The sequence below is a fragment of the Pipistrellus hanaki genome (assembly GCF_964339955.1).
Source record: "Pipistrellus hanaki genome assembly, chromosome: X".
Classification (NCBI taxonomy): Eukaryota; Metazoa; Chordata; class Mammalia; order Chiroptera; family Vespertilionidae; genus Pipistrellus; species Pipistrellus hanaki.
The window spans coordinates 98,573,469-98,598,524 of record NC_140524.1 but is presented as its reverse complement, the minus strand read 5'-3'; the positions used below and the strand labels follow the sequence as shown (position 1 = coordinate 98,598,524).

Sequence of the window (25,056 nt, the reverse complement as noted above, 5' to 3'; positions counted from 1 at the left end):
AGGTTCAAGTCAAGTTAAATTGAATCTCAAAGAAAAGATTGGTTTCTAACTGATTTGGGGGTCATATTTATTTAACATGGTTTAGCATCTTAAACCTTATGATAGCTACTCCTTACTTTTTCCAAAACTGGTGTCAAGTTTTGCTGTGCTTACGTCTCTCCCACAAGCCCCACTTCTAAATTCTTTTCTCTCTTCACAACATTGTTTTCTTTAGCATAACATTTAGAGTGGAACCATATTAAATAGCACACAAAATTCAATGGCTTGAATAATGGTGTTTATTTTCTTTAAATACACTTAAATATGAAACAACAGACAGGAGTTTGGTAAATTCAAAACTACAAGCTGGACAGCAATCAGAAAATCAGTGCTGATCATATGAATGGAATCTGCATAAGGAAGAATCAGAATAATTCACGAGAGTTGCAATTAGCAAAGGACTCAGAGACTATTCAAGTTGCCTCATCTGCTGGGAGTAATCTGTCACATAGCACTTAGCAGGCCATGATGCTCAAACCTTTTTCATTCACCAAAGAACAGAAAGGTTTCCACAGGCTCCCTCTTCTCCACTCCCTGGTGTGCAGAGAAGCTATCTATCAAGCAACCAGAGAATCCTCAGCTGCTGTTTAATGGAAGATTGGTTGGATTCACCTAGTGCTATGTGAAACGAATTTTTTCCAACACCTGGGAAAAAAGGAAAAATAGTGACAGCAACTTGGCAAAGTGGCATGCTGTTTAAAATGTGGGAGGAGGAACTTGGGAATGAAGCTGAATCAAGGGTTTTCTTGACTGTGGAGCTCCTGGGTAGGCCGTTTCTCCTTTGGAAAGCGGCAGTGCCTTGCACAGGCTGATCTAGCGTTTGTACACATTCTGGTGTGAAAGGGGCACCCATCCTCACAGCTGTTGTAAAAAAATAATAATTAAATTAACGTGAGAATTCAGAATCCACGACTATAATTCAAAGAAATAGCTCTGTTCTGATTTAAGTTTTTAAAGTAGATTTTCCAGATATGTATTTAAAGTGTCAATATAAAATTTTAAATAGTTATCCCACATGGAATCCAAATCTATTGAAGTGCACTGTTCTAGTCATCAGTAATTTTCTTGCTACATAAATCCAGTGATATCCTCTTTCTCAAAGAAAAAAAAAACCAAACCAAATATACATATATGTTCATATATTGAGAGCTACTGAACCCAAGAGTCTACTGATCTGAAACCCCCCACTACCTCCCACAAATAATTGTTTACGTTTCATCATCCCAGTTTTTGCTTAAGATCCATGAGCCAATCATAGCAAGCAGGATTTTCTTGATTTCTCAATTAAACATCACTCTGTAATCTCTTGCTTACTCTTAGTTGCCAAACCTCTACTTTATTATCAAAAAGGGGCTTGGGCAGTGAAAAAAAATGGCTTAATAAGGAATCCCACTGAATCAAAATGGCATTTACATTAAATGTTGATGAGTCAAGGTAAGGCGAAAGTGAAAAAGCCATTCACCTGCAGGTATCTGGGTGAAATACCTTGTGCTTCCGGCAGCAGCTCTCCAGACTCTCTCTGCACTCAATGCAACTGCAGTTTTCTGGGTGCTGGATGAGATCTGCGGGACAGGTGGTTTTACACACGCACTCGCAACTATCTTCATCAAACTTCATGTGTGGCCCACAGAGAGTCAGCTCCTGGAGGGGAGAGGGGTCTACACAGAAAGAGAGAGGTGTTGGTGGAATAGCTGTAGCATGGATAACATCATTCCCAAAGTGTATTCTTTACATCATTCTCAAATCACTTGAATTCACGAAATCTCCTTTCCTGTAGATTTCCCCCTAATCTTTCCACAATGAAGTAGATTCACCTCTAATTTCATAATAAAAATACAGAATCCGTTTGTTCTCGTCAGCTTGTGATAAAAATATTATAAACTGAATATTCTTGGTAATAGTTTTTAGAGATTTTTAGGTTGGTGACTTGTTAAAAAGGCAAACTTTTACAATCAAGTGTGAATAATAAAATATAGGATGTGTACGGATTATGAGTCTAGTCATCCCCAGTTTTTAGGTGAAAATTAGGAGAGAGGATCAGAAGTATTGGCACTGTAGAAATACACTTCAGCCTTTTCAGATTGTGGATAGAAACAGTGATTTATTTCCTCACCACAGATCACAACACTAATATAAAAATTAAATAGGGATAATGAACTTGGATTCCACAGATACCTTCTGGGAGACACATTCAGCTGAGAGAGGAGGGCCTGAGAAGTTTTATATATTGTACACTTAGCTGACAGATACTTCTAGAAAGTGTACAATTGCTCCTTGTCCAAGTCTAATCATCGAGTTGAAATTCATTGCAAAAAACAAAAGAGAAATTTTGGAAGAACTTGACTATATCTCCTTAGCATTATTGAAGGTTTCAGAGCAAGAATATGTTTACTTTCTTACCCAAATCTGCTTCTCTCCAGTTTGCCTGATTTAAGTTATGGTGTCATTACTCTTGACTTGTCTGCTATATTAAACCTAATCACCATGTCCATCCACTTCTGAGTTTAGCCTCCCTGAAATTGTTCATTCTTTCTGATTTCTGCCTCCCTAAATTTGTTCATTCTTTTTCATTACGACTACCACTGCCTCAATTCAGCCAGTACCTTGTATTTTTTGTGTAGATGGCTGCCAATACAGTTTTACCCTTTCAATTCATTCTCCATAAGGTTATCAAATGCAAATCTAGTCACTAGTGATTTAAGTACCTTAAAAGGTTACCCTCTCTTTCAAAATAAAAGTCAATTTTCCTACCAGGACATACAAGACACTCCATGAACAAACATGAACCATACTCATCCTCTCTCTCTCTCTCTCTTCCACCCATACTAATTATAAGTTATAGTATTTTTTTTCTACACTCATGCCTTTGGGCTCATACTTCCCTCTGCTAGCAATTCTTTCCCCCAATATTTTTATCAAATTCTGCAAGTTTAGCCAAGTGCCCTTGCTATGTGTATATTTCCATCCTGTCCTTTTTTTTAGACTTTTTATATTTGTCTGTTTATGTCTCTGTTTCCTCCATTAATTAAAAAAAAATATGCCTTAGCTGGTTTGGCTCAGTGGATGGAGTGTCAGCCTGCAGACTAAAGGGTCCCAGGTTTGATTCTGGCCCGGGGCACATGCCTGGGTTGCGGGCTAGATCCCCAGTAGGGGGCGTGCAGGAGGCAGCCAAGCAATGATTCTCTCTCATTACTAATGTTTCTATTTCCCTCCCCCTCTCCCTTTCTCTCTAAAATCAATAAAATACATTTTTTTAAAATCCTAAATGTTACAGGAACCAAGTCTCATTGTTCTGGCATAAAATAGTCACTTGATAAGTATTTGTTGAGTTTATTTGGTATAATAAGAGGATCCTGAATCCAGCTGATGTATGGAGACTGAACAATCTCATCCAACATTCCAAAACATTGGGTTACACCATATGTTCTTGCCACTATCTGACCAGTAATAATGGAAACCTTGTGTCATCCAATCTCATAGTTTTAACTGCTCAGTAATTAATGATCTTCAAAGAGGGGAAAAAGATGAGCTTTGTAAGCTATATGCCAGAGAAACAAATGTCACTTTGGGCAAGATGAGAATAGCTTGTTATTAAAGGAGAGTTAAGAAGCGCTTACAGATTTGCATGGATCACAAGGTGGCAGTAGAGACTCATTTAGAAAACTTCTGGCAAGACTAACTCAATTCTTAGACCCGTGGTTTAGGCAGTGGTCCGCAAACTCATTAGTCAACAGAGCCAAATATCAACAGTACAATGATTGAAATTTCTTTTGAGAGCCACATTTTTTAAACTTACACGTCTTCTAATGCCACTTCTTCAAAATAGACTAGCCCAGGCTGTGGTATTTTGTGGAAGAGCCACACTCAGGGGGCCAAAGAGCCGCATGTGGCTTGCAAGTTGCAGTTTGTTGACCACGGGTTTAGGGAAACACAGCCCACTTAGGTGTTCACTGAACTTCAGCAAGATAGTTGGCAGAGGCAGGCCTCAGTCTCTCTAGACAAGTTAAAAGTAACAGAGACTGGATGGATGTAGGAGAACTGAATGAAACAGCTGAAGTCATTCATGAATAAATATGGTATTTGTCTTTCTCTGACTGGCTTATTTCACTTAGCATAATAATACCCAGGTCCACCCATGCTATCTCAAAGGGTAAGAGTTCCATTCTTATTACAGCAGTGTAGTATTCCATTGTGTAGATGTACCATGTTTTTTAATCCACTCATCTACTGATGGGTACTTGGACTATTTCCAGATCTTGGCTATTGTAAATAACGTTGCTAGGAACATAGGGTACATATATTCTTTCTGATGGGTGTTTCAATATTCTTAGGATATATTGTCAGAAGTAAGATCACTGGGTCAAATGGTAGTTCTACTTTTAGTTGTTTTTTTTTTGTGTGTGTGTGTGTGTGTGTTTTTAGGAAACTCCACACTGTTTTCCACAATGGCTTCACCAGTCTGCATTCCCACCAGCAGTGCACGAGGCTTCCTTTTTCTTTGTATCCTCACCAGCAATTTTTGTTTGTTGATTTATTGATAGCAGACATTCTGACAGATGTGAGGTGGTATCTCATTGTCATTTTAATTTGAATCTCTCTGATGATTAGTGACTTTGAGTGTTTTTTTAATGTATCTACTGGCCATCTGTATGTCCTCTTTGGATGTGTCTGTTCAGGTCCTTTGCCCATTTTTAATTGGATTGTTTGTCTTCCTGGTGTTGAGTTGTATAAGTTCTTTATATATGTTGGAAATTAACCCCTTTTCACTGGCAAATATGTCCTCCCACATAGTGGGCTTCCTTTACATTTTGTTGATGGTTTGACATCAGAACCATCTTTTGCTATACAGAAACTTTTAATTTAATGTAGTCTCATTTATTTTTTCCTTTGCTTCTTCTGCCCTAGGAGATATTTTGGCAAAAATATTGCTATGAGAAATGTCTGTGATTTTACTGCCTGTTTCTTTTCTAGGATTTTTATGGCTTCACCACTTACATTTAAGTGTTCTATACATTTTTAGTTTATTCTTATATATGGTGTAAGTTGGTGATCTAGTTTCAGTTTTTGGATGTATCTATCCAATTTTTCCCAACACCATTTATTAAAGGGACTGTTTTTACTCCATTGTATGCTCTTGCCTCCTTAGTCAAATATTAATTGACCGTGAAGGTGTGGGTTGATTTCTGGAGTCTCTGTTCCATTCCACTGATATATATGCCTGTTTTTGTGCTAGTACCAGGTTGTTTTGATTACAATGGCTTTGCAGTATTATATATTGATTTAAATCCTAGGGAGGTTGATGATGTGATGTGAATGTATTCTGTTCCCAACCTTGTTTCATTTATCATTTTTATCAATAAACAGATGGATATTTTCCAAGTAAATTCTTGAAGTTGAGGCTATCTTGAGGAATATAAAATACAAAATCAGGACTACTCAATTTTTCTTTCCTTTTTTTTGGTATTTTTTAAAAAATAGTTTAGAGCAATGACCTGAATCTAACTGGATAAAATTCAATTGGACTTAAATTCACTAATTCAAATGTACTCATTCAGGGACGAGGTTATTATACAAAAGGCTGCCACAAGTGTGCAAAAGGAGTTTAGTGAATAATAAGCTCAGTATATGTCATCCATTTGGATAAGACCATTGGAGATGTGACCAGGAACATGTCCCACATTAATTGAATTATGGGACATGAAAATTAGAAGTGATTGTGATCCAGGTTACCCCATGCCTCTCACTTCCATCAATGCTACAACTTCTCAGAAGGTACCCTGCCTCTTTTCCAATCCTAGGACAACTCATACTCTTCTACTCTGTCACTGGATTGAGTTTGCTAAAATGCTAATTGTTACTGCCAGTCTCCTGCTTGAACCAGTTGAGTGATTTCTCTTTGCCCCTAGCATCACATCTAAGCTCTGGGACAATGTTCATAGGGTATCCTCTGAATCTCTCCAGCTTTCTCTCTCACTTCTACCCCTCTTCTTCCATTATATCACCACCATGCAACTTATTCCAGCACTCCAACATGATATGCTCTCTCACCTCCAGTCCTGAGCACTCATTTCCCCCCCTGCTCAGAACCCTTCTCTTTTTTCCCACTACTCTGCCTAACCCTCAGCACCCATGTGCACCAGCTGTGTCCCTCCCCAGGAATTACCAGAAAGAGGCCATGTTACCTAAGGTTACATCCCCTCCCCGAGGTAGCCCACATACAATGAATGACAAGTTCATAGGGCCCAGCCTTGTTCCATTTATCATTTTTACCAATAAACTGATGGAATTTGGGGGGCATCCGCCCAAGGACCATCCCAGCTTCAGCTCCCCATAGGGTTGGCTGACACCTCTTAGCTACTACAACACAGTTCATCTTCTCCCTCTGCCCAGTCCTGATTCCCTCTCACACTCTAATGCATGGTACTTGCATGCAAATCTACTGAGTACAAATCTCTCTCAGAAGCTGTGGACCAGGAAAACTTTGACTAGAATACTAGTAGCCTGTAAGTTCTATGTATATTGCCTCTCACAACAACGCACTAACACCGTTATAAACGAGTCACATGGAGGAAGAATTATACTTGTTTACATGACTCTGAAATAACGAGTTGACACTCTAGAGCTGGTATACCAACATGGTAGCTACAGACCATGTTGAGCATAAAATGGCAACTCCAAATACAGATGTGCTGTATGTATAAAATTCACAGTGGATTTCAAAGACATAGCACAAAAAATGAGGACAAATCATTAATAAATTTTATATTGGTTGCATGATAAAATGACACAATTTTTGATATGTGGATTAAATAAAATATATGAAAAATCATTTCACCTGTTTCTTTTGACCTTTTAATGTGAGTACTATAAAATGCAATTTATATATGTGACTCTCACTGTAATTCCATTGAGAGTAGAGAGATTTGGGTTCAATATAGTTTACTAGTGTTAAGGGTATGGTCAGAGTAACTATGCCGCCTTGGTAGATGGTGAGTTTCTCCATGACTGATGTTTATCCAGCAGGGGATGGATGGATTTTGGTGGGAAGACACAGATAACATTCAAGATCTTCATGGGCATTTAAACTACATGAACGTTAAGTTTCCCTCAAAATCTGGGTTAAACTTTCATGCTGACAGACAGAAATATAGGAAGTATTACTTATGGTTTCTAAGGGCCGATTCGTTAGGGTTGAATCCTTACTGATCTTGCTTGCAAATCATAGTTTAAAAGAAGCAAAGTTCAAAATTGCACAATTTTTTTCCAGTGGAATCATATCAAGTTCTCTGGTAAATAAACAAAAATGCATTAATTTTTAGCCAAATGCTCACCACCATAAATCATAGCATTATGAATTATGAGCAGTGATGTTTGCCTATCACATTTGGTTCTCAATTCCCCTTAGTCTAATAGCTGTGTTTTGCTTTTAATTTGATTTAGTTTCAGAAAAAGTTTCCTCTTATCCCCCCCTTTTTTTTCAAATTACTATTATGTTTTCACATGACACAATTAAAAGAAACCAAGAAATCCAAAATTACTTTATGTTCTGGTGAGACTTTTATATAAATAAATTAGTAAAATGTGGTTAACTGTTTAGTTCTGAATTGGCTTTCATTAAAGGTTACCATCCCCTTTCAAATTAAATATTTTAAGATGCTCTAATTATTTTGGACTTTTCTTTAATAATTTAAAGCAGATAATGCATTAGTGGGTTTGCTATATAATTAAAGCACAGAGGGCTGTGGAATCTGACTGCTTCTATCACTTTTAGCTGTATGACCTTGAGAAAATCACTAGACATCATAGTATGTACACTTTGTAATTATAAAAAAGAGGATAATAATAGTACATTATAGGGTTACTGTGAGGATATAATGAGTTAATACATATAAAAGGCTTATAACATTGCCGGGTCATATTAAGCACTCAATAAATGTTAGTTGCTATTGTTGTTATTTTTATTATTACTATTATTATTTCATGCTGCTCTCATTACCTTCCATTGCAGCAAGTGGACTCTCCTCTTGTAAAACACATTCACATTTGCTGCTATCCCATAGCATGTCAACAGGACAGAGTTTCTCAGAATGGGAACAACTAGGAAAAAGAAATAAACCAGATTTAAAAGCTTTCAAGGGCAATCATACCTTTGAGACATTTTTAAAAAACATTGCATACATTTCTGAGTGAGAATAGTTAAGATTTCAAACAGCTTAATTCATATGTATGAACTTCATGTTATTAGTAATTCTGTAATTACAAATAGTCTACTTAGAAACCTTTGGAAACGAAACTGTAATTTTGGGAAGTTATGATCTTTAAGAAGATTGGTGTTAAAATGATGCAAATTAGCTGTCAACAGAGCCTATTTACCAAAAGTAAATATTGTTCTAACATAGCACTATCTTCTTTAAAATAAAGAACATTGGTTAGAACAGCAGGAACATCTTGAGGATAAATGTGCCTTATAGATGAGCTTTCTTTTCTGCTTAAGGGAGGTGGCGATGTCTTCTTAGATCACTGTTAAGTAACATATAGCTACCAGTTCACTCCTTCACTTGCCACTCACACATGTGTTTTTTGATTTACCTTTGCAAGATCTAAGTATTCAATGTAGTTTATATTTTAATTCAGTGTTTGTAATTTAACCTTCATTTGTTTCTCAATTTTTTCCCAAATCAATGATTCTTCTCTTTGATTACAGAACTGTTCAGGGTGTTATAATTTGTGTCATAAAGAATCACAAAATACCCTTAGAAAAATTTCAAAGTCGATTGAATTTTAAGTAATTTTCATTTAAAATAAGAATTTTTCATTTGGTAATCTCAAGAGGAAGGGTTAGAAAATCTTCAAACTCAGATGCAAATAATTTTGGCACTCTCCGATGACTTCAGGAACCTCTTTCCCACCCCCAATTTTGGGGCTGAGATGTATAAACAACCTAGAATGAGTTTTATTTAATGCTTGTTTTGGAATGAGGGAACATGTGCCCAAGCTGAGACTGGAAGAAAGTTCACAACGCATTAGGCTATGCATATTAAGAACAAAGGTGTCCATACGCAAGCATGCTAAGATCACAAGCACTGAGTTGTTTGGTCCGACTGCAATATACATCTAATACCTGATTTAAAAACACACACAAACGTATTTTCCAGAGTTATTAACAGTAGATCTGAGTTAGAGGCTGAAAAATGAAGAACTTGAAGAGAAAGTGATGACTCTATAATTAATGAAGTATTCTACACACACAGCTTAGGCAAAGGCACAAACAAGTACTAATCAAATACAAGAAATGCTTACCCATCTTCTTCTGTGACCTCAACAGATCTTCTGATAATGGGGTATGGATGGCTGGGAGCTGTTGACAAGCACTTACAACCTGTGTGGTTGGCAACTTTAACAGGCACTAATTCGGGTACTGATGTCAAAGGCACTGATATTTCAAAGAGCTAGAGTAGAGAAAATAACCATAATACTCATATATTTAAAAGAATAATTTCTACAGTTTGCATTTTTGCTTTTGTCTGTTATTGTAGTGACTTTAGCAAAGTTTTTTCATCAAGGACAGAACTACCCTGTTTCCTCGAAAATAAGACAGTGTCTTATATTAATTTTTTCTCCCAAAGTTGCGCTAGGTCTTATTTTCGGGGGATGTCTTATCTTTCCATGTGCCAGGTCTTTATTTTCAGAGGATGTCTTATTTTTGGGGAAACACGGTAGTAAGGAAAAAGACTAACATGGAAAGACTCCTGGGCTGGGCTGGGCATCAGCTGACTGGGGACTAACCCAATTTTACCATGTATTTAAGCTTAATTAAATCTCCTTATTTTTCTGTGCCATTGGTGCCCTTATAAAATGGTATTGTTACTCCATGCTCCTGCTTTAAATTTGAGTGCAAATAGTAAAGAATAAATGAAATTATACCTATAAATTTTTTTTTCTTTTCTTTTCTTTTCCTATGAAATTTCTTTGAGACCATGGTGAAGAGACTATTGTTCAAAAACAATTTACTTATCACTTCTCAAACTGTCTCCATTGAAGGAATATAGTTTCCTGTTCTTTGACTTTGGACTTGGCCATGTGACTTGTTTTAGTCAACAGGATGGTAGCAGATATGACACAACTACAAACTTTAACTGTGCATACTTTGTAGGGCTTGTAGCTATGAGAAGAGCATGATCTGACAGGCTTGCTGGTCCAAGAGATGAAAGACACAGGGAACAGACCTGAACTCAACCTGTAGCTTGGAGTTAAGCCCTATGGGCCTACTCTAAACTAACTAGATCTCAGATACATGAGTGAGAAAAAGTCTGTTGTTTAAGCCCCTGAGTTTTAGGATGTTTATTATGCAGCATCACACAATAATAACGGACTGATACACAATCATCATGCCCAACCACTGAATTATATGTAACATGAATGTCATTCGTTCTATGTTTCTATATGTCAGCCTTATTGTAAGCAGTTATATATTAATTCATTTATTCCTTATTACAATGATATAGGGTGGATTTTTATTACCTTCCCCAACCTCTACATGTGAATAAAAAAATGGATAGAGAAGTTATACAACTTGCCTAAGGCCACATAACTATTGATTATAAGAGTGGACATTTGAACCCAAACAGTCTATTCTAGAGGCAGAGTTGATACTGTTAAAAAATATACTTTATTACTTTTTTGAATGAAATTGCTGTGACCAGAAGGACCAAGGTGGGATCTTGGGAAGTAGAATTTAGAAAAATGTCAATTACTTTGTTTCTAGAGTGGTTCTATGATACAAGGATTGATTTGAACTTGACTTTAATGCTCTGTCCATTCAATCATCATTTGATGTAGTCTTTGCTACATAGAGAATTCATTTATTCACTTTGTTTCTAAGAGGTATTTCATGAAATAGTTCATAACTTTGGGATTAGAGGTAGTTAAAAAAACACAAAATGTTCAAATATGCATATTTGGAAATAAAAACTGCTATACACTTACAGTTAAGTACATTATGTAAAACTAATCATTTGTTGAGTACAGCAGTCAAAATAAAGCACTCAACTATCTATTAAGTGAGAACAATCCATTAACGTTGTTTATTCTGACCTTTCAATATGTAATGGAATTCCATGAGTCTAAGTAACAGAGTGTTTTTAGAGTGTTTACTTTGCGTAAACTTCATCTTCTTGCGAAATTTTTCAGCTATGTTCTAGGAATCTAGGGAATAACGTGGTCATGAGCTAAAGCCTTTTGCGTTAATGCAAGCTTTTTTTTTTTTTTTTCTTTTCTGACAGTTGGTGCTTAGCTATGGTTGTTATTTTTTGACCTGTCAAATAGTAGAGGTCGGAATTTACAAGTTGCGAGATTCTCTAAAAGGATTTCGAAAATGAAACTCTACAGTTTAAGGGGCATTTTAGGGAGTAGGAGGAACAAAATTAAGGGATAAGAACCTATTGCCAAACAAATCAGCAATCCGTTTTTTTATATCTAATTAAGATCATCACCTAACATGGATATATTTGGTGCATATTTAAATTTATTGTACTACTATATATATGTGTGTGTATGTATATATATGTATATGTATTTATATATAAGTATATGTATGTATATATGTGTGTATATATGTATATACACACATGTAGTAAATACACATACAGAATAAAGACCATAGGCAAATGTGATAAATGAATATATGAACATGCACAAGGAATTTGCAAAATAGTGCCAAAAGGAATGTAGTTTGACTTACCGCTTTTTAATATGTTTTCCTAAGTTTGTTATTACTTCTCTCCTATGCAACAATTATAGTTTGCAACAATATGGTAGCAATAAAAAGAAAAACTTATCTACTGAGCAAAAAGGATTTTATGAGATAGAAAGGGAAGGATTATTTCTTTCCTGGAGACTGCAGAATTGTTTTCAAATGTCTGTTGTGCTGGATATTTTCCATTTGCCTCTCCAGAGATGGCATCCTCTCTCTTTCCTTCCCCACTGGGCTCGGTGTCCCAGGGCTGACATCTATGAATGACATCCATAGGTCTTCTTGCCTCCCATATCCCTATCCCCTACTCTTGGCCAGGGTAAGGGTTGACCATGGCTGCCATTCCTCCAGCCAGTCCTGCAGCACTCTTCCTCACTTTCTCTCTGGGTCCCATTAATTACTCTTCAGTCCATGGGTGGGAGCAGGTCCCCCTTTTGCTAGCTCTGGGTACTGCACCAGCCCTTCCTCTTTTCCCCTATCCCAGTGGTCAGCAAACTGTGGCTCACAAGCCACATGCGGCTCTTTGGCCCCCTGAGTGTGGCTCTTCCACAAAATACCACGGCCTGGGCGAGTCTATTTTGAAGAAGTGGCTTTAGAAGAAGTTTAAGTTTAAAAAAAAAAAGTTGGCTCTCCAAAGAAATTTCAATCGTTGTACTGTGGATATTTGGCTCTGTTGACTAATGAGTTTGCCGACCACTGCTCTATTCCATTAAACTCTTCTCAGTCACTCCATTTGAACAACATAGAAACTAACTAATCAACAAGGCAGTGCACTGCCTTCATTCCTTTTAATGTCTATTCTAGTAACTTCCACATGATTATAGCATCCGAGAGGCAATGACTGATAAAAATTCAGGCTCTGCTCACAGACCTAGATTTGAAGTCCAGCTCTGCCATAAATTAACTTCTCTGAGCCTAAGTTTTCTCATCTATAAAGGAGGATAAAAAGATACCCTTTTAGCTTGTCTCACGGATTAAATGAGACAACACACACACAGCATGTAGCACAGTGTTTGGCAAAAAGCTTAGTCGCAGCTGTCAACACTGTCGTCATTGGGACTTGGCAGAGGGCATGCTAACCGGTGTCCTCATACCTGTTTGGAAACATACGAGGTGCTGGTATTCATGCAGATGCCGCTCTCTTCATTGCAGCAGCCGCCACACCGGAAAACGTTCACACAGGGAGGTTTGAAGAACCTGTTGGTGCTCCTCCCCAGCTCACTGGCGACCTCCACACACGTCTCTCTGGGGCTGCACTGTGTTCTCTGCCATTCCTCATCTATAACTGCAGAGAGGAAGCTCATTGGTGCCAGTGGAAGAAACAGTCCTGACATGCCCATGTGAGCCAGGTTTATGCTGAACACAGCCGTAGCGCTTATTTTACTAGTTATTTTTTGTCGGCCCTTTAACCAAAGATTGTTTACAGAAAAATTAGAGGCAAAATCTGTTCCTTCACACATATACAATACCTTTCTAGAACACAATTTTATTTTTCTTTGGTGAAGAACACCATATCCTGTATATAACCACATTGGTACATCTGGAGAAGCTGGTCAATAAAGAAGTAAATGGAAGAGTATAAAGAATTAACATTGTTTATTAAGCGATTTATATGATGCAGCTGAATAGCATTTCTTCTACTAAAGCCAAGAGTGCACAAGTTTTAGCACCATTAAGACATACATTTTTGTTGTTGTTGGTTGCCTAGCTAAGTCCTGCCGACAACCACTAAGTGAACTTGAAAACACATCCTGCCCCAGTTGAACTTGAGATGCTACCTGTGGCCCACGCTGACACCTTGACTGCATCCTTTGGACAGGCCCAGGAGGGACACGCATCTAGGCCGTGTCGGTATTTATGACTCACGTAAACTGTGAGGCTAAAAAAATGTTGTTTTAAGCAACTAAGTTTTAGGTTAAGTGTTATGCATCAATAGATAAATTCTCCACTTTTACCCCATCTTCAAAAATTTGTATTGGTCTCTCCCCAGAATATTCTAAATTCCCATATATGTGAGCATGTTTCCACTAGAAGAGACAGAGGAACATCTGCTTAAAGAACACAAACATAATATTGTTGGAGATCTGACTATAGCCTATAAATTATTCCCTTAAAACATGTTTCCATATTTTTCCCCTCTTAATGTCAATGTTGCTCATATGTTGCTTCTTCAATCACTGAAAGTCACAAAATATAAGATGTTTGGCCTGCTGAGAAACATTACATACACTAGACAATTTGCCTAAACTCTTTTTAATAATAAAATCTTTTATCCTAAGAAACCTTTTTAAATTTCTGATTTTGAATATTTATATAAAGAGCCTAAAGTCTATAAATATGAGAGATAAATTATGCAATTAGTTGTTAACATAGATATCTCACTACCATTAATCATGAATCCTAGAAAAAAAAACCAAGTGATTAAATTATGAAGATATTGCTGTTTAAAATTCTACTTAAATATTGTTTTCCATTTGCTTTTTTATAAAACTAACTTTTGAGAGTTGGAGCAGTACGATTTTAATCAAAATTGTGTGGAACTATGACCAATGTCACCGGGTAAAGCCTGCATAACTCTACTAGTCTTCTAATCGCCAGCATATCTGTTCTGTCTCCAAAATTACCCTGAAATCCATGAGGGAGAGTTGATAACAAATTATAAGTGATGTACTATTCCCATTTGATTATTTACTGCTTCTAACCTAGTCAAAGTTTCAGATGATCCCCTACATAATGAGATATTTTATAGCTTTTTAAAATATTTTTATACTTTTTATGGTTTCCTCCTTAGGAAATGTCAATGTCACTGACTTTTAAAATCAACCAATTTTGGTTTTATGGTAATGCTTGGCTAACTCTGTCTCCACAGAGTATCTCCAGCCCCGCTCAGGTTTTTACACAGGTAATCTGGGTAAGGCCTTGGATCTCAGGTGAGGTCTGACCTCTTTGATTTCATGAAGTCCAGGCTAATTTACCACTAAGAAGTGACTATAGCTTCAAACCTCTGGCCAAAGTGGGTTATAGGCCATGGTTCCAATGATCTCAACTCATTTAGACACACAGTCATACAAAAACACAAGGAATCCTCTTCTCACACAGGCCCACTACGCAGCCCAGGGATGTATCCCTGCCTACACAAAGCCTCCCCACAGCCAACAACAATGGCCTGTACAACCTCATCATCTTTTTACAAGTGGGGAAAAGTAAAGATAACTATAGAAAGAAAGAAAAGAATGATTTTGGCTTAGTCATCAAATTGAATTATTTGATAAATATAATCCATTAGCAGGCAATCATATTTTAATCAATTTTAAAATGCTAGATCCTGGGGTGGGGCAGGAACCAAGTAGAGGTGGATAATGGTTGGAAAAGAGATAAAAATCCGTAATATTATCAACAGTAAAGATAAAAATAAAAATAAATAAAATAAACGCTAGGTCAACACTGCCACAGTGGCTTCTTACATTATGTTGACATGTCATAAAAAAAAAGTTAAATGCCTCATTGGAAGCCACACAATTTTATTTGGCATGCATTTTATTCATTATGACACAGTACATATAGACAATGGTTTTCTTATAAAGGACCACCATTCTTACTATGAAACAATCATTCCCTTTATTTCCAATTATGTTATTTTATCTTCTGGAGTTTAGATTATTTCATCTAGAGAGAATCAATTATTCTGCCAGTAATACCAGCATACATTATTACAACTTAGCTTCCAAATTTTACTTTTCGTGTTTTTACTTTAAAAAATCATAGAATAGCAAATAAAAAAGCTATATCTAAACTTAATAGCTTTTATCCATATATGTATAGCAGTAGAATGGTTTTTTTATTAATGAATGCCAATATTGTTTAATTTTTTTAAGTAAACATAATGATTTTTAAAAAATTAAAAACCATCCTTCTGGGGTGTTTTGCCCTCTCATCTTTGAGATAAATATACTCCTGCATTTTGAAGTGTTCTTTTGTGTTGATTTTTTTAACCTCAAAATCATACTGACTTATTTCTCTGCAGAGTCAATATAGGAAAACAAGAGTAGATATAGGAAAGTAGGATTCTCCATTAACATCAAAGGTATGAAATCAGACCCCTGTTCCTCTCCCTAACACATGCTGCCCTGCTCAAACTTTCGGCAGAGGTTGGTGCATTTGGCAGAGGTGTATCTGAGAAAGAGCAAGAATTGATGTACACACACACACACACACACACACACACACCTACCTTTTAATGTTTCAATGTCATAGTAAGTTGCCGCAAACCTGGTGGACCTATGGGATGCTGAGCGGGAGTCCAGGGTGGCAAAACTTTTCAGCTTCAGTCGGCATCTCCACAGCTTCCAGTCCTCAAAGTGTGTGACTTGCAGCAGTTCCTCCAAGCCAGAAGCTGCCCTAATCTGCTGTTCAGATTGTTCTAACATTGAACGCTTGGAAAAACAAACAAAATAGTGGTATGAAACCAAGTTACTAAAGCTTTAATTTGTCTGATAGCCTTCAATGCTAACACTTAAAAATGTAAATAGAGCTGAAGAGAAATTAGAGAGATGATCCAAATGTACAACAGTACCTAGGGAAAACAAACTAGTATTTTTTAATTCACATTCTGCTCACTTAAGATTGAATCAAAGGGATTACTTATTTCCCCCTGGGTACTCAGAACATTTAAAGACAATGGTGGGCTTCAAAAAATGTTTACATCTTAACCCCCAGAACCTGTAAATGTGATTTTATTTGGGAAAAGGAATTTTGCAGATGTCATGAAGTTAAAGATCTTGAGATGAGATCCTCCTGGGTTATCCACATGAACCCTAAATGCAAAGACAAGTATGCTAATAAGAAACAGAAGAGGGGAAGCTATAAACACAAAGGAGAAGACTTTTGGAGACAGAGGTAAATATTAAAATAATGCAGCCACAAGCTAGGGTTGGCCTATAGCCAGCAGTAGCTGGAAGAGGCAAAGAAAGATTCTAAGAGCCTTTAGAGGGAGCAGAGCTCCTGCCTACACCTTGGTTTCAGAATTCTGAATTCCAGAACTGAGAGAGAATACATTTCTGTTGTTTTAAACCACCAAGTTTGTGGTCATTTGGTACAGGAGCCACAGGTAATCCTATCTAATAAAGAGGGAATATGCAAATTGATTGTTACACTGTCACAAAGATGGTTGTGCCCATAGCCACAAGATGGCAGCGCCCAGTCCCCTTAGCCCCGCTGGAGTGACCCAGTCCTTTCAGCCCTGTGGGGGTGGAGGGGAAGAGGGTTGTGGCAGGTGCCCTCAGCCCCCAAGATGACCAGAGCTGGCCCAAGGCTCAGGCAAGCCTCAGATTGCAACTGCCCAGCCTCCCAGGGCCACCTGAAGCTCAGGTAACCAGGGCTGGCCCAGGCTTGCACTGCCGGCAGTGGCAGCAGCAGATGTGTGATGGGGGCATCGTCTTCCCCTGATCACCAGGTCGCCTCCCACCCCTGAGGGCTCCTGGACTGTGAGAGGGGGCAGGCCAGGCTGAGGGACACCCTCTCCAGTGCGTGAATTTTCATGCACCAGGCCTCTAGTTAATATATATTTTTAAATTGCACTATTTTTGTAACAGGAGCCAATGACAATTGTTTTCATTCTATTATTTGTTTGAAAAACTGACCCATAAAGTCATGAGGAACCTGCCTAAAGTCACACAAAGAAAAAACATTGTTGATTTTAATAACCTGAAATTTCTGACTTCTATTCCTCTGAGAATTTTATCTTTCTAAATCTATTTGTTATTTCAAAGACATGGGTGTGTTTTTTTCTCATAAAATACACTTATTCGATTTATGCTGAAAATAGCCTTTCCACATAGTTGCACGAACTGTATTGACTGATATGATGCCCGGATTTGTAAGCAAAAATTATTTGGCCAGCCTGGCAAGTGTGACTCAGTGCTTGAGCGTTGTCCCATGAACCAGGAGGTCACAATTCAATTCCGGGTCAGGGCACATGCCTAGGTTGTGGGCTTGATCCTCAGTAGGGGCCATGCAGGAGGCAGCTGATCAATGATGTTCTCTTTCATTGATGTTTCTATGTTTCTATCACTCTCCCTTCCTTTCTCTAAAATCAATAAAATATTTTTTAAATTAAAAAAAAAAAAACTTGGCCAACAAAATATTTTCAGTATGCAGCCTATTTGTTCTAAATTAGGGGCATGGTTATATAAATAAATATACACGTGTACAATGAAATACTATGTGAGCATCAAAACCAGTGATATAGGTGTATATTGGGAAGAATGAATCTGCATTCAACAGTGTTTTGGGAGTATATACTTTTTAGATATGATGATGTATAAAAATTGTTTTATATTTTTATTTCACATATGAAGAAACCTCATATTCTAGACTGAAAAAAAGGTGGCCAGCTAAGCAAAGTTCCCCACTGGACCTCTTGAGAAGTATGACTCTGAGAAGTATATGCTCTTAAGCCTTTACAAACTGTTGATGTGATTTTGTTTGTGTTGGCAATATTTTTTCAGGAAGTTTGCTCATAAGTGGGTGAGGTGAATAGAATTTGTATGTTTGGAAAACCCTTGTGAGCAATGGAGGGAACACATTTCACACAACTTTCCCTAGATTTGCTTAGGGATTTACAAGTGTGGCCTGGGGCCACAGTAATGGGTTAGGGAGGCAGATCAGGTTGCAGTACAAATAGTTCCTGTTCCCCCAATTCTTAGCAAGTTCAGTTTCACTGGAAGAGCATTTTGCGTTACACCTTTAACTTGGTGTTTAAGGCTTAGCCAAAACTGCAAAATGTCCCCTGGTTTGGGGTCCAAGTTGCACCACCAGGTTCCCAACTGTTCTCCAGAGATATCCCCGCCACTGCCCCTCTGTTCCCATTCCTCACTCTTCTACCTGTCAAAAAATCTGTCCAGGCCATGTTAAACTTGTGAGTCCACGTTGAAGTTTTGTGAATTTAACTCCTTCAAGTCCCAAGTGGAAATAACATCTCCCAAAAAGAAGTTTTCCCCGATACAATAAAGCCCTCTGTTGATTGAAGAGGTGAGAACATGGATCCAAAGTGTTCAAAACTGGCTTTGAATGTTACAGCGCTCTGGAAAATGTGTTGGCAGTTTCTTGTAAAGTTCAACATACACTCACCATATAAACCATAAGTCCCACTCCTAGGAATTTACCCTTGATAAATGAGGGTTTATGTTCATAGCAAAACCTCTATATGAATGTTTATAGTTTGGCTTTCTTCGCAATAACCAAAATAAAACTGGAAACAACCCATATGTCATTTAGTGGGTGAATGTTTAAGCAAACTGTGCTACATCCATCCCACATAATACCCCTCAGCAATAAAAAAAACATGGACTGTGGTACACATAGTAGCTTGGATGGCTCTCAAAGGCATTGGGAGTGAAAGAAGCCGATCTCAAAAGGTTACATACTGTACGATTCCATTTATGACAATCTCAAAACAAAAACAAACAAACAAAAAAAAACACCAAAATGATCATGATGAAGAAAAGATCAGAGGTTGCCAGAGGTTGGGGGAGGGTGTGAATACAAAAGGGTAGCATAAATAAAATTTTTCCTGTATCTTGATTGTTGTGGTGAGAACACAAATCTATACATGTGTTAAATTTCATAAAACTGCTCATCAAAATGCAACAATGTTGATTTTACTATACAGTCATTTAAAAAAATAAACTAAGCTGGCTTTGAATTCAGGCACTACTCCTTTTTAGCTGTTTGACTGAGGGTCAATTTTTAAACTCACTTAACCCTTGGTTTCCCCATTTAGAGATAGTAATGTTAACAATGCTTCATAGAACTGATGTGGAGATCATACTAGGTCATATGTGAGAATGATCAGGTATAGAGTAGGCACTCAATGAAGTTCATTTCCTTACTCAGGAGCAGGGTATATGATCCTTTGCTGGTGTTTATGGGTCTGTTTGATGGCCCTTGATTTCCCTTAGTAACCAGAGAGGTGGGTTTGAAAAGAGCAAGATGGGGCAACTCCAATTAGAGTAAATAAAAATTAAAAAAAGGAAAATTTTTCCAGGGTAAATCAAGGGCACACTTTTCCTTAAAAAAAAAAAATTCATGGGGTTGGAGATATATATATATATATATATATATATATATATATATATATATATATATATATATATATATATATATATATATATATATATATAATGCAAAGTGTCCCCACGGGAGTTAGACCAGGAGACTGGGAGTTCTATCCCTCGCTATGACATGTATGACCACCAGGGGGTGGCACAGAACAAAAGAAGGCCCTGGCCAGCAGCTGGCAGCCAGGGAAGGGAGGCCCTGGCCAGTAGCCAGAAGGCCCCAATCAGCCTAGGCACCCTACCCGTGCACAAATTTTGTGCACCAGGCCTCTAGTTTTCAGATTAAAAGCCAATTTTAAAATATCTGCTCAGGTTTTACATATATCTTTATAGATGGATAAAAAAAAAATGACCCACTTCTTAAACCTTTGTATTTTATTAGGGTCTGGCCTTACCCACAATAGATAGTACAAAACAGTAGGGGGCATACAACTGTGGGTACTTTCTAACAATCACTGCTCTGGCTACACCTGTTTTGGATGCTCAGCTAGAACCAGCAGAAGGCCTGGTCCTTCCTCTATGAAATCCAGAAACCTGGCCATTTTGAGGGGAATGGGGAGTTGGGAGGCTCATGCTACCAGCAGCTCTTTTAATTATTCAGTTCTATATTTAAATGCATATATATGAGAAATCCAGGTTGTTTAATTAAACTTAGACAAAGAAAGGAACTACATATGCAGGGAAAGTGTGTGTGCATATGCTCACATTCATATATACACATGCATGCATACACCTCTGTGAAAGTGTCTGCTTAGCTGTCTGGGTATTTTAAAGGGATTCTAACGGTTTAAGATGTCTGGGACTTTCAAAGCCTCCAATTTGATGACTATTATTGATAGTTTTCTCCCAGTCACATTGTTTAGCATCTGGGGCGATGTCTATGCCCCCCTATACATTTTAAATCTGGGCTCTACTAAAATGTCTCTGCTCCCATTTGATGCATCTGTGCTTAGGAAATGTGGGGGCACATGAGTGTGAGATGGGTTTGAGTGGCAAAACTCTAAAATGATGCTCCGAATAACCCCATGAGTGTGTGTGTGTGTGTGTGTGTGTGTGTGTGTGTGTGTGTGTATATACATATATATATATATATCACATATATATCACATATATATCACACACACACACACACACACACACACACATATATATATATATATATATATATATATATATATATATATATATATTCATGAATTAGAGTCTCTTTATCATTGATCTCAAAGATCAAGGGCCCAATGTCTAAGGAAACAACCCAGAGCTGCTTTTATAGTAACTAGGTTGTTACAAACAATTTCACTGCCTCCCCTGTTCCTCCCACCAAGAAAGGAGTCTATTTCTCAGCCCAATGACGTTGGGACATGTGACCTGCTTTGACCAATAGGATACTTGACACAAGCAAAGGACTCAAATGTACTTATGATTGCACAGTTCTCCTAGATTTCCACCATTACCACAAGCACCTTTTCCTTCTAGCCCACTGATCCGAGGAGGAGGAAAGACATGTGGGGCAGACCCATGGCTTGAGTATTGACTCCCAGCCAACCCACAGAAATATAAGTGAGAATAGATTTTTGATGTTTGAAGCCACTGAAATTTGGACTGCTTTGTCACACAGCATTATTGTGGCCATAATTAACTGCTACAGTCCTATTTCAAAGTAACTTCTAACATAATCCATTGGTGGGCAGAGAATTTGTATGCAGAACTTCATCATCCTTTCTACAAGGCAGCTTTGCTGAGCTGCTGGAAGCCCAGTATGCCCCCTTTCATCTTTCTTTCTAAAGATGCAGTGGCTCCAGGTGAAACACCCACTGCTCTCCTCCTCCTCACCAATATCCTCTGCATTCTCTAAGATTCTCAATAATCCCGAGTCTTGCTGTGACAGTGTAGTTATAAACCAAGCACACTATTACAAAAGCTGCTTTTACTTTATCATCCCACTCTGTTCCTTTTGGGGAGTCTCTTATTTAGGAAGAACTTGGGGTATTCATTCAACCAAAATTACACTCTTCCTAACTCTCTCCAAAATAAAACAGTAGGTAACAACAAAATATTTGCCATAGCAATATTCAATACATATCATTTTTCTCTCTCCAGGAACTGTTTTAGCCAAACATAGATTTCAGGAAAATAGTATTTTTCTCCATGTGAGTGTTATAGTTATTTAGGTTACAATGAATAACAAAATGAGACTCATTATAAAGAGTTCCTTAAAATATTTCGTATTAAAATGAGCCTTTCCACAGATCAAATTGAATTTTTTGGCTGTTGGTAAGACGCACATAACTAAGATCTCTTTAGTTTATTAAAAACATCACTTTCACTCATAAGCCTGACACATGGAAGACATTCCACAAATGTTTACTGAACTGAATGTAGAGCTTTCTTTTTTCAGGGAGAAGGAGCCCCCTGAGCAGCAGAAATACTTCTAAGTGTCTTACTTCAGTGAGTCTATCCCAGTGTCCAACCCTGGCTGTTTCCCATCTCAAAGGCACATTGAGAAACATTTAGAAGCAACTCAATTTGTGTGTTCGTCATTAATACTATTCACCAAATATTTACAGCTTTCTACAATATGAGCACATGAAAGGATTGCACTTCTGGGCCCCTTGTGGTTGATGAGGTGGTGAGTCAAGGGCTTGTGAACAATAGTGATGTCTGTCACTCCAGGCCAGAGCATTTAACTGTCAGGGCAAGACGCTCCAGGGCTGTCCTTTCCTCCATTATGGTAATTAATGACATTCAAGAATGGATGCTAGCCAGTATCATCCTGATGTAGAGTTGACCCTGGAGGAACCAGGATGGTCATGTGTTATGAGCAATAAATAAGTCTCTGTTGTTTGTGAACCCTAAAGATTTGGGGTTGTTATTTCAGCATGTTCTGGTCTAGCCTGACTGATAACATTTCTGACGAGAGTACTTTGCCATAATTTACCACATCTTCACAAACCCAGTTGGTGTAAAATGAAAACATAGACAACACTTCTCAAGGATCTCAAAGATGAGGGAGATCATTAAGTTGTTCAAGCTTTAATTAGATCTGTTGTGTGACTAGATTCTGCTTTGCCCATCTCTCATTCTGTGACCACCAAGCTGGAATGATTGGCCAAGGTGACTTCCTTCTATAACTGGCTCCTAGAAGTGAACACCTTATAGAATAGCTTGCAGCTGGAAGGACACTGAAGGCTTTTTTGATACCTCCACCCAAATATTCTCTAATCCCCACAGGAAAATATAATCACCCTGGGGTGAGTCTTACTTGCTTCAAACAAGTCAGATTTCTCTCTCTCCTGTGAAATAGGCTCAAAATTGGATTCCTTTCCACCTGGCATTGAAATCCAACATGGAGGCCGGTGGCAATGAGGGGGCGCTGAATAATGGTGACCTCTCCCGTGTGTGTTTGGAATCTGGAGAGTTAGAAAAGTGTAAACTACTGGACAAGGTGTCTCGCTCTCACTAGCCCTAGCACAGAGTTCACCCTTTAAAGATATACTGCATATCTGTTTATGTACTGCGTGTTTATCTGTGCTTTAGACATTACAAGAATAAGACTTTCCAGCCCTGAGGACCCATTTCCCCTGTTGGGGGCACAGTCACCCCTGGTGAAAATGCACGTCTTAACAACAGCTACAAAAACTCAAGGCCACATTTGATTGATTGCTCTCAGCCAGAAATTCCTAAATCAATAATGATTTAGCACTGCTTCAGTTAAAACAATTATATCAGAATCATTTTTAAAATAAAAAGCAAAAAAAATATTCTATGAAATACATAAAACATACTGCTCAGTCAGTAACATTCCAGTTTATTTTTTGCATTACTCTCAGTTTTATTGGGCTCTATCTAATGTTTGCTCATAGAATCACCGATTCAATGACTATTGAATTTTACAAGTTTCAAAGAGCAAAAAACTAAATTAACTTCCAAGAAAATATTTTTCTAGATGGTAGCGATGAGTAATTTGGAAAACCAGACAGAAAATTTCTGTGGCAAACACATAGGTTTCCATGGACAGAAGTAATGAACTAACTAAATTAACTACTATTTGCTGCTCACAAACGACCTGAAAATAAATGGTCACAAAGTTGTGTGTCACAAAAATAAGTCAGTGCTTCATTAGAAAATCGAATCACTATGCCATCCACATATAAAATTGAGGGGAAATTTGCCCATTTGAAAAGATTCCAGAATATTCGTTCCTATTCTTTTACATCCCAAAACACCCCTCAGCATTTTCAAATACTCACAGAAAGCATCATAGGATGCCTAAGAAACAGAACACTCATTAACAAACGGAGGCTGCAAAAAAGAAAAGTCTTCCATGTAAGCCAATAAAAAGTCTACAACATATTAAAAACTGAGCTCACCTACCTTCGTTGATCCCTGTTCATCGCTGGAGTCTTGCACCAATTGCAGAGAAAACATCATGAAAACATTCACCACTGCCCACTGTCTGTACATTTTGAACACTTGAATACCCACTGATTACCAAGTAGTTGACAATAGATAGCTAGAGAAAACTGTTTCAAAAGGCATTCTCCAGAAGGAAAGCCTGAAACCCCAAGATTTCACATGGAAAAATAAACAATCAGTTGTGATAAAAATCCAATGAAATGATTTCAATTAGTCAAGGTACGTTTTTGCACAATCTTAGGCAGACAGAGAGATGAAAACAATTTAAATGTTCTCATGCTCCAGGAATAATCAGGAGGTGGACATGTTTTCCCTTGCAACGAGAAAGCACTTTAAATCCATTCCATGCCCAGCAAATTAAAACAAAAATCTCTCTACCCTATGCCCCAGGTTCTAGCTGCTTTGTAAAGAGGTGGTGTGGCCACCAAGGTCCGCAGCTACAGAAAAGCTGGAACCCAATTCTCAATTCCAACTCTTTTCACAACTCTCATGGAAGCTTGCGGGAGCATGTGTCTTAAATCTGACACAGATTTTGGCAGAATGTGCTGAGAAGTCTTGGCTGTTATCCTGTCACATCCCTACCAATAGCGAGGATGTTTTAAAAACTGACTCCAATGTGTAGGACTGCTGTTATCCTAACGCAGATAACCTGTAATGTGAAACCTCTGCACATAGGCATGACTCTGTATTGAAATTGCAGTGCTCAGTAAGGGACCTCAGATGCTCATGACA

At 37.9% G+C, this 25,056-nt stretch overlaps 1 protein-coding gene across 2 annotated transcripts; it reads right to left on the bottom strand.

Moving 5' to 3' along the window:
* Positions 1-255: 255 nt before the first annotated feature.
* On the bottom strand, positions 256-25,042 carry VEGFD (vascular endothelial growth factor D). Of its 2 annotated transcripts, none has more exons than XM_084869894.1 (7): positions 24,283-25,042; positions 16,023-16,224; positions 12,886-13,076; positions 9,340-9,488; positions 8,036-8,136; positions 1,525-1,697; positions 256-900 (listed from the first exon to the last, which is right to left on the bottom strand). In XM_084869894.1, exons 1-7 carry the CDS (start codon positions 24,370-24,372, stop codon positions 895-897), a joined length of 912 nt encoding a protein of 303 aa, XP_084726020.1. In that variant the 5' UTR covers positions 24,373-25,042; the 3' UTR covers positions 256-894. The 2 variants fall into 2 exon arrangements, with proteins under 2 accessions (XP_084726020.1, XP_084726019.1); XM_084869893.1 differs by having other exon boundaries at positions 1,502-1,697; positions 24,283-25,033.
* Between the last annotated feature and the right edge of the window lie 14 nt (positions 25,043-25,056).

What these genes read in the sequence shown, in the direction of transcription:
- VEGFD (XM_084869893.1), bottom strand. Translation starts at nt 24,372, where the DNA reads ATGTACAGACAGTGGGCAGTGGTGAATGTTTTCATGATGTTTTCTCTG. An exon ending in TGACATTGAAACATTAAAAG is followed by an intron (nt 13,077 to 16,022) that starts GTAGGTGTGTGT and finishes TCCTCTCTGCAG; the next exon opens with TTATAGATGAGGAATGGCAG. An exon ending in GAGGTCACAGAAGAAGATGG is followed by an intron (nt 8,137 to 9,339) that starts GTAAGCATTTCT and finishes TCTTTTTCCTAG; the next exon opens with TTGTTCCCATTCTGAGAAAC.